The sequence below is a fragment of the Mandrillus leucophaeus genome, unplaced genomic scaffold, assembly GCF_000951045.1.
Source record: "Mandrillus leucophaeus isolate KB7577 unplaced genomic scaffold, Mleu.le_1.0 Scaffold35, whole genome shotgun sequence".
Taxonomy (NCBI): domain Eukaryota; kingdom Metazoa; phylum Chordata; class Mammalia; order Primates; family Cercopithecidae; genus Mandrillus; species Mandrillus leucophaeus.
Window position 1 is genome coordinate 15,846 of NW_012103698.1, and position 9,906 is coordinate 25,751.

The 9,906-nt window shown below is 46.3% G+C and overlaps 1 protein-coding gene across 1 annotated transcript in view; it reads left to right on the plus strand.

Moving 5' to 3' along the window:
- Positions 1–9,906, plus strand: part of PPIP5K1 (diphosphoinositol pentakisphosphate kinase 1) — a 71,850-nt gene that overhangs the window by 5,170 nt on the left and 56,774 nt on the right. The window contains exons 2-18 of the mRNA XM_011989198.1: positions 861–954; positions 1,222–1,396; positions 2,157–2,352; positions 2,805–2,895; positions 3,108–3,193; positions 3,508–3,662; positions 3,805–3,906; positions 4,375–4,536; positions 4,640–4,761; positions 6,529–6,630; positions 7,787–7,873; positions 7,992–8,067; positions 8,209–8,318; positions 8,405–8,487; positions 8,698–8,829; positions 8,987–9,108; positions 9,378–9,560. Coding sequence (XP_011844588.1) covers positions 1,250–1,396; positions 2,157–2,352; positions 2,805–2,895; positions 3,108–3,193; positions 3,508–3,662; positions 3,805–3,906; positions 4,375–4,536; positions 4,640–4,761; positions 6,529–6,630; positions 7,787–7,873; positions 7,992–8,067; positions 8,209–8,318; positions 8,405–8,487; positions 8,698–8,829; positions 8,987–9,108; positions 9,378–9,560 — 1,956 coding nt within the window. The 5' untranslated portion in view covers positions 861–954; positions 1,222–1,249. The remainder of the gene's footprint in view (positions 1–860; positions 955–1,221; positions 1,397–2,156; positions 2,353–2,804; positions 2,896–3,107; positions 3,194–3,507; positions 3,663–3,804; positions 3,907–4,374; positions 4,537–4,639; positions 4,762–6,528; positions 6,631–7,786; positions 7,874–7,991; positions 8,068–8,208; positions 8,319–8,404; positions 8,488–8,697; positions 8,830–8,986; positions 9,109–9,377; positions 9,561–9,906) is intronic.

A 9,906-nucleotide genomic window follows, 5' to 3' on the forward strand; every position in this document is an offset into this window, starting at 1 on the left:
TTTAAGAAGCTTTTGTATAGGTCCTGTCTCCCTATATTGCCCAGGCTGGTCTCAAACTCTTAGGCTCAAGCAGTCATCCTGTTTCAGCCTCCCAAAGTGCTGGGATTACAGGCATGAGCCCCTGCATGCAGCCTTAATTTTTTTTTGTAGAGATGGGGTCTTGCTAATGTTGCCCTGGCTGGTCTCAAACTCCTGAGCCCAAGCGATCCTCCTGCCTCAGCTTCCTAAAATACTGGAATTATAGGGATGAACCATGGCATCTGGCTGGGCAACTGTCTTTTAAGGTGGAGTAGATGAAAGAGAGAGAGCATGGGGGTTTTATTATTTTTTTAATTTTTGGTTTGAGAGAGGGTCTCACTCTGTCACCCAGGCTGGAGTGCAATGGCGTGATCTCGGCTCACTGCAATGTCCACATCCTGGGCTCAAATGATCCTCTTGCCTCAGCCTCCCAAGTAGCTGGACTACAGGCATGCACCACCATGCCTGCCTAATTTTTGTGTTTTTTTGTAGAAACTGGGTTTCAACATGTTGCCCAGGCTGGTCTCGAACTCCTGGACTCAAGTGATCCATCCTCCTCAGCCTCCCAAAACACTGGAATTATAGGTGTAAGCCAGTGTGCCTGGCCTTAATGTTCTGATATAATACTTAGAATGTAGGGTACCCTCAATAAATATTTTTGAGTGAATCTTTGGGAAGAATGAAGATGAGGTTTAAGGGGAAAGGCAGCTGAGCTCTCTCATTCCTCTGCCTTTGAATTAAATCACTGAATTCAACACTACTGTGAGGAGGTGGAAAAGGACTAGGAACATTGTGGAATGAGTCAAAGTTTGAAATGTCACTCTAACCTTCTCTTCTGGTAGGACTCAACAGTAGCCTTCCTTGAGGACCTGCCTTTCCCATTTGCTGCCTGAAGTTAATGTTTCTTGCTGGCCAAATCAGGGACATGCAGGCATTGTAAGGGCTGATTATCTGATCCTCTTACTAATTTACTGGTTGGGGTGGGGTGAGCAGGGAGGAAAAGGGATACCTTGGTTTTTCTTTTATGGCTCTTTTAGCATCTGAAGTCATAGCCCATATGCCTCCTTTCTTGTTGATCCTTCTTCCTATAGCTTTGTTTTGTTTCCCCTTATAGTTCCCTCTTATGCTTTTCATCTCCATCCCCATCCCCACCCACTGCCAGGGGGCTTGGGTTCTGAGCTGATGGGGTACCCCCCTCTGCAGAGCGGGATGAGTGGGTGTTCCGGCAGGGATGTGGTCATTGACGGCCAGTGAGGGCGAGAGTACCACTGCCCACTTCTTCCTTGGAGCTGGAGATGAGGGGCTGGGCACCCGTGGAATAGGCATGAGGCCAGAAGAGAGTGACAGCGAGCTCCTTGAGGACGAGGAGGATGAAGTGGTAAGAATGGGGAAAATGATATAACTTGGTGTTGGAGTCTCTGTCCTCGAGAATTAAGATTCTATTGGTTGGAGATACCTCTCTGTTCTTTCCAAATGCATAGACTCCCTGTCATAAACAGGCCCTATCCTGGTTTAGGGGAGGGGCAGTAGAGATTGGTTAGGTTGCCTCTCTTAGAAACCCCTGCCCTGGCCGGGTGTGGGTAATCCCAACACTTTGGGAGGCCAAGGCAGCTGGATCATTTGAGGTCAGGAGTTCGAAACCAGCCTGTCCAACATGGTGACACCCTGTCTCTACTAAAAATACAAAAATTAGCTGGGCATGGTGGTGGGTGCCTGTAATCCCAGCTACTGGGGAGGCTGAGTCAGGAGAATCACTTGAGCCCAAGAGTTGGAGGTTGCAGTGAGCAGAAATCATGCCACTGCACTCCAGCCTGGGCGACAGAGTGAGACTCCGTCTCAAAAAAAAAGAAAAAAAGAAACCCCTGCCCTTAGGATCTTCCTGTTGTCTCATGGTTGTTGGTTCTCTAGCTCTCCTGCTTGAGCACGTATTTCCTGTTGTGGAAAGGCTCCTATTCTGTAGGCAGTTGGAATCCCTAGCTGTGCCCCAACCTAGATCAAAGTTAGGAGGCACCCTTTATCCCATAGGTCCAGAGTCCTGGCAAGAAACTCTGTGCCCTAAGAAGATAAGACAGTGTTCCCAGAAGGGGGTGATATTGGTGGAAAGTTCTTGAGTTTCTGATAGCACTTCCTCTCTGTAGCCTCCTGAACCTCAGATCATTGTTGGCATCTGTGCCATGACCAAGAAATCCAAGTCCAAGCCAATGACTCAAATCCTAGAGCGACTCTGCAGATTTGACTACCTGACTGTTATCATTCTGGGAGAAGATGTAATCCTTAATGAACCTGTGGAAAACTGGCCATCCTGCCACTGTCTCATCTCTTTCCACTCCAAAGGTTGGGGTCTGGGAAGGAAAATGGGAGGGAATGGTGGTGGGAATACTGGTTTGGGACATGAGGTTCTTATTGTCTTATTTCCTTAGTAAACAGCCATCAGCTACTTGTGACACACTAGAGAATGGTGCCAAGGAGTTTGCTTTCCCTGCATCTTGGAGGAGTTGCTGGGGATTTAAAGCCTATAGTCTAACCTCAGGACAACTCTAAGTCTCTTAGGATCTCTGGACAGAGTTGGGTCTCTGGAAGGACTGTAAAAATAATTTCTGTTTTACTTTTTCTTGATACATATCCTAGACTTGGGGAGCTGGGCAGAAGAATAAGTGATGGATTGAATGGGTAGAGGAGCTCAGTGGCAGCTAGTCGCTTTAATATGTCTTTCTGTCTCTCTTGCTCATTTCTCGTTCTCTTTCTCTCCCTTTCTTTTGTCTCTTTATTTTGTGTCTCCATTCCAGGCTTCCCTCTGGACAAAGCTGTTGCTTACTCCAAGCTTCGAAACCCCTTTCTTATCAATGATCTGGCCATGCAGTATTACATCCAAGATAGGTATAACTTCCTGTTGACCAGTGAGATGGGCGGCTTTGGGATCATGCATGTTCAGGGAACCCACTCTGAGAAGGGCAGAGTCAAACAAACATGCCTAATTTTTGTACCATAATTTTGTGCCCTGGTGTCTTTTAATCCTGTGCAAATGAAATCCCCAGGCTCTCCCCTTAGTTACTCCCACCTCTCCCAGCTATTTTATTTGGGGGTGACAGGAGGGAGGTGTACCGGATCCTGCAGGAAGAGGGTATTGATCTGCCTCGATATGCTGTGCTCAACCGTGATCCTGCCCGGCCTGATGGTGAGTACCTGGCCTGAGGGAGGGTTAGTCCTGCCTTTCCTTGCTTTCTATGACTTAGCCACGTTTCCATCTTCTAGACATCTCCTATATACCACCTATCTATGTGGGGTTTTGGTTATTGGGTTATGGGTGGGGTTAGAGCCATAAGTCTTCGGACAGAGTCTTGGACCTGTTATATAGAGATTTTACCTCATCTATTACAAAGATACGGTCATAAAAATTTGAGGGTTATAGAGATGAAAACCTGGGGAAATGAGAATTAGTAATATTCCATAACCATAGGCCATAGGAATGACCACACACCCACCTTTCAGAATGCAACCTGATAGAAGGTGAAGACCAAGTAGAGGTCAATGGAGCTGTCTTTCCCAAGCCCTTTGTGGAGAAACCAGTGAGTGCAGAAGACCACAATGTTTACATCTACTACCCCAGCTCAGCTGGAGGAGGAAGCCAGCGTCTCTTTCGTAAGGTAGGGGAGACATTTGAGCATCTGGAGAGTCAGAGAGGTAAAAGGGCAAGGATGAGGTCGTGGGGAAGGAAGATGGAGAATTTGGGGACAGAAGAGAGAGTTGAGGCAACATTGTTTTTTCTTCTTTTTTTTTCTCTTGAAGATTGGCAGCCGAAGCAGTGTTTACTCTCCTGAGAGCAGCGTCCGAAAGACGGGGTCGTACATCTATGAGGAATTTATGCCAACAGATGGCACAGATGTCAAGGTTATGGTGGATACAGGGATCTAAGAGGTTACAGATGTCTGGGTGGGGATGGGGTACTTGGGAAGCAGGTGGAAGTATATGGGGAGGAGGTCCTAGAAAATAACATGATGTGAATGTGATTGGCTTTCATATTCAGGTGAAGTTAATGAGTGGAGGATTCAGACATTCACATTTTCACTATCAGAGCAAGGGCAAGGCTGACTTAGAAAAATGGTATAATGTTGGTAAATTATTGTTTAATAAGGACTGTCTGACAGTAGTGGAGTCCCGAGGAGAAATTCGTAATGATACTTGAGTAGGGCTCAGTAGGAAAAATGTTGGTCAGTCCCCTTAATGCTCAGGATTTGTTGGTTTTGTTTTTGTTGTTGTTGTTTTACTCTGAAACTAGTCTACAGACCTAGTGCTCATATTGTCTTCTCATATACAGGGTGAGCTGTGGGCATACTCAGTGATGCTATGTACCTGCAGGTGTATACAGTGGGGCCAGATTATGCCCATGCTGAAGCTAGAAAGTCTCCAGCTTTGGATGGGAAGGTTGAACGAGACAGTGAGGGGAAAGAGATTCGATATCCAGTCATGCTGACTGCCATGGAAAAGCTGGTGGCCAGGAAAGTCTGCGTAGCTTTCAAGGTAGAGGAGGGCCCAGGGAGGTTGTGAAATGAGGGAGAAAGGAAGGAACAGGGGTCCAGGAAGAGTAACTGTCTTGTTCTCATCTTTCTTCTTTTCCTTGCAGCAAACAGTTTGTGGGTTTGACCTTCTTCGTGCCAATGGTCATTCCTTTGTGTGTGATGTCAATGGTTTTAGTTTTGTCAAGAACTCGATGAAATACTATGATGACTGTGCCAAGATTCTGGGGTAAGAGACGCAGTGGTCTGTGCTGGGGAAAATGGGCTTACAGAAGAATATTTGAAAGTTTTTGCTTTATTTTAAATATCATAAAGATGATTTAAAAGTGAAAAAGCAGGCCAGGTGCGGTGGCTCATGCCTGTAAATTCAGCACTTTGAGAGGCTGAGACAGGTGGGTCACCTGAGGTCAGGAGTTAGAGACCAGCCTGGCCAACATGGTGAAACCCTGTTTCTACTAAAGATACAAAATTAGCCAGGCATGGTGGTGCAGGCCTGTAATCCCAGCTACCAGGGAGGCTGTGGCAGGAGAATCACTTGAACGCAGGAGGTGAAGGTTGCAGTGAGCTGAGATCGTGCCATAGTACTCCAGCCTGGGCGACAAGAGCGAAACTCTGTCTCAATAAATAAATAAATTAATTAAATAAATAAAAATAAGAAAGAAAGAAGGGGCTCCTCAGGCTCCTTGCTTTTCTAACACTGCCCCTCCAGAGACCATTGTTGTTACAAGTTTTAGACATAACAATTTATCTTTTTCTGCCATATCCAAGCTGTATTTATTTTACTAAATGTGGTCATACTATAATACTGCTCTGCAACTTGACTTTCCAAGAAATTTGTCACATAATGTATAAACCATTCGAAAATATATAAGGAATGATGACTATAGTGAGCATCTATGTATTCACCACCTAGCTTATGAAATAAAATGTTAGGAATATAGGCCGGGCACGGTGGCTCACGCCTGTAATCCCAGCACTTTGGGAGGCCGAGGCAGGTGGATCACCTGCCGTCAGGAGTTTGAGACCAGCCTGACCAACATGGTGAAACCTCATTTCTACTAAAAATACAAAAATTGGGCAGGCTCGGTGGCTTCCGCCTGTAATCCCAGCACTTTGGGAGGCCGAGGTGCGTGGATCACTTGAGGTCAGGACTGGTGAGACCAGCCTGGCCAACATGGTAAAACCCCGTCTCTACTAAAAATACACAAGAAAACTGGCCGGCATAATGGCGGGTACTGGTAATCCCAGCTACTTGGGAGGCTGAGACAGGAGAATCACTTGAACCCGGGAGGCGGAGATTGCAGCGAGGTGAGATCATGCCACTGCACTCCAGTCTGGGTGACAGGAGTGAGACTCCATCTCAAAACAAAACAAAACAAAAACAAAGAATTAGCCATGGTCAGGTGGGCCCCTGTCATCTCAGCTGCTCAGGAGGCTGAGGCAGTAGAATTGCTTGATCCCAGGAGGTGGAGATTGCAGTGAGCTGAGATCATGCCGTTGCACTCCAGCCTGGGCAACAAGAGTGAAACTCTGTCTCAAAAAAATATATATATATATAGATATATACACATACACACACACTACATATATAGGTACACATATGTGTATATATGTATATATGTACGTATATATGTATATATACACATACATGTATAGATACATATGTGTAGACACACATATGTGTGTATGTATAGATGTATGTGTATGTGTGTATATATATTTTTATATATATATATAATTGAAGCCCCTATATACTCCTCCCTGGTAACATCCCCTCCTCATCCCCAGAGGGAACCACAATCCGTAATTTGGTGTTTGTCATTCCCATATATTTATTTATATTTTTACTGTCTATGTATGGGTATTTGTTTGTATGTTTTTAGACTTTATATCAACATATTCTTCTGCCTGCAGCCTGCTTGTTTTTGTGAGCTTCATTCATATGAGTAGTTCTGGTTTATTCGTTTTTACATGGCTTCTTTGTTTCTCTTTCTAGGAATACCATAATGCGGGAGCTTGCCCCACAGTTCCAGATTCCATGGTCCATCCCCACAGAGGCTGAGGACATTCCCATTGTTCCTACTACATCTGGCACTATGTAAGCAAAAGTAAAAGGTCTGGAGTAACCTACTTAAGACCCATGGGACTCCTTCAGCCAGGCTACTGGTTACTTCCTGACCCCACACTATCTGACTAACGGAGCCTGGGCCTCTTATACACAGTCTTCTTAACTCCACTTATATTCTCTGCCTTTTTTTTTTTGAGACAGAGTCTTGCTGTGTTGCCCAGGCTGGAGTGCAGTGGCATGATCTCGGCCCACAGCAACCTCCACCTCCTGGGTTCAGGTGAGCACATCTGGCTAATTTTTGTGTTTTTTGTTTTTTTTTGTTTTTTTTTTTTGAGACGGAGTCTGGCTCTGTCGCCCAGGCTGGAGTTCAGTGGCCGGATCTCAGCTCACTGCAAGCTCCACCTCCCGGATTTATGCCATTCTCCTGCCTCAGCCTCCCGAGTAGCTGGGACTACAGGCGCCCGCCACCTCGCCTGGCTAGTTTTTTGTATTTTTTAGTAGAGACGCGGTTTCACCGTGTAAGTCAGGATGGTCTCGATCTCCTAACCTCGTGATGCGCCCGTCTCGGCCTCCCAAAATGCTGGGACTACAGGCTTGAGCCACTGCGCCCGGCCATTTTTGTGTTTTTAGTAGAGACAGGGTTTCACCATGTGACCAGGCTGATCCTGAACTCCTGAGCTCAAGTGATCCACCCACCTCAGCCTTCCAGTGTGCTGGGATTATAGGCATGAGCCCCTACGCCCAGCCTCCATTTATATTCCTAATCACAGTTTCCTTTTCATTGTCTTTCTTTTTTTTTTTTTTTTTTTTGGTGACAGGGTCTGGCTCTGTCTCCCAGGCTGGAGTGCAGTGGTGCACTAATGTTTTGCTGCAGCCTCTACCTCCTGGGCTCAAGTGATCCTCCCATCTCAGCCTCCCAAATAGCTGGGACCACAGGCGTATGCCACCATGCCTGGATAATTTTTTTTCTTTTAACTTTTTTATAGACAGGCTGACCCTATGTTGCTTATGCTCACCCTATGTTTCTCCTGGGCCTAAGTGATCCTCCCATCTCAGCCTCCCAAAGTGCTGAGATCACAGGCATGAGCCCTGCTCAGCCCCCCTATTTTTTGACATGTCAAGTAATGTGATGACAGGAGGTGGGATGGGGATGTGGGAGAGGCTCTGATAACATTTATGATCTTAGGATGGAACTTCGTTGTGTCATTGCAATTATTCGTCATGGGGATCGTACTCCCAAGCAGAAGATGAAGATGGAAGTGAAACACCCAAGGTAGGAAGAGTGTCCTAATTTACACAAATAGGTTTTCGTGAGGAAGACTGCATGGGGCGCAACTCCTAGAGGCTTTGACTGTCTCATCCCACACTGAAACTTCTCATTATTTCTTCAGGTTTTTTGCTCTGTTTGAAAAACATGGTGGCTACAAGACAGGGAAATTAAAACTCAAGCGACCTGAGCAGCTCCAGGTAAGGTAGTGAATCTGGCCAGGAGGAGCAGTGCTATGAGAGAGAGAGAGGGTATGGCATTGGGAGTCTTGATAAAAGACTGGGATCAAAAGGTAACTGTCTAGGACTTGGCCTTCTGCATGGATACCTTATTTCCTCTAGGAGGTGCTGGATATCACAAGGCTGTTGTTGGCTGAACTGGAGAAAGAACCAGGTGGTGAGATCGAGGAGAAGACCGGAAAACTAGAGCAGCTGAAGTCCGTATTGGAGATGTGAGAAAGGGGATAGCAAAAGGGAGCCAATAACAGTGAGAGTTGGGGTGCTGGAACAGAAAATAAACTGTGACTTTATCCTGCAGGTATGGTCACTTCTCAGGTATAAACCGGAAGGTACAATTGACTTACTACCCTCATGGAGTAAAAGCGTCTAATGAGGGGCAAGGTAAGATGTAGTCCCCCTTACCATTACCTCTCAGATCTTGTGTTCTTTTTATTTTTGTCTATCTTCTCTCCCCACCAGATCTCTTTTACTTGAGCCTGTAGATGACCTATACCCCAAATTATCTCTCTGGCCTCCTCAGAAGACCTAACATTTAGACGTTCCCACTACTTTTCTTAGATCTAGAGCATTCATTGCCCCTTATTCCCTCAGATCTGCAGAGGGAGGCTCTGGCCCCATCTCTGTTGCTGGTACTGAAGTGGGGTGGAGAACTCACTCCTGCTGGCCGTGTTCAGGCTGAGGAGCTGGGGCGAGCTTTTCGCTGCATGTACCCTGGAGGACAGGGTGAGTGTTTTGTGGAGTAAACACAACAGGGCCGGGATAAAAATGATTAGAGAGTAAGTTGGGGAAAATGAAGTGACAGAGACAGTGGGGAAATGAATATTTTTTCTTCCACGAGTATTTATAGCAGTCCATTCCTGGTCCCCCGCTTTGTCCCCAGGTGACTATGCTGGCTTCCCTGGTTGTAGGCTGCTTCGTCTCCATAGCACTTTCCGCCACGACCTCAAGATCTATGCCTCTGATGAGGGTCGTGTTCAGATGACTGCTGCTGCCTTCGCCAAGGTGCATACTACAGTTCTATAGTCCCAGTTTCCATTAGGTAGAGAAGCAGAGTTTGGAGAACCAGTTGGAGCATTTCAGGGTGCTTGTAGGCCAACTCAGAAGTTTCTGCATGTATTGGACCCATTTTGTACTACTGAGAATGAGCTGAGAATAATCAGTGATTGTAGGCCCCATCTCTTCAACCAGGTCCCATTCGATCCCTGGGAACATCTAGGCCTAGGGATACTAACCTGCAAGGGAAACAAATAGACCTTGTGCTTTCTCTTTAGGGCCTTCTGGCTCTAGAAGGGGAGCTGACACCTATTTTGGTGCAAATGGTGAAGAGTGCCAACATGAATGGGCTACTGGACAGCGATGGGGATTCTTTGAGCAGCTGCCAGCACCGGGTGAAGGCTCGGCTGCACCATATTTTACAGCAGGATGCGCCCTTTGGCCCTGAGGACTACGACCAGGTCAGGCTCTAAAATAACCTGGATCCCCAATTCCTAGAATTCTCAATAGTAGGGATCAATAATAACGGTATTTACTGCGTGCTAGGCACTGTTTTAGTTGTTTTACACATATTATTTAATCCTTACAGCAACCCTTTGAGATACGTACAGGTCCACAGTATGTTATGCGTAATTTTGAAAGTTAAAAAGATTTTTTTCTTGGCCGGGCGCGGTGGCTCAAGCCTGTAATCCCAGCCCTTTGGGAGGCCGAGATCGGCGGATCACGAGGTCAGGAGATCGAGACCATCCTGGCTAACACGGTGAAACCCCGTCTGTACTAAGAAATACAAAAAATAGCCGGGCGAGG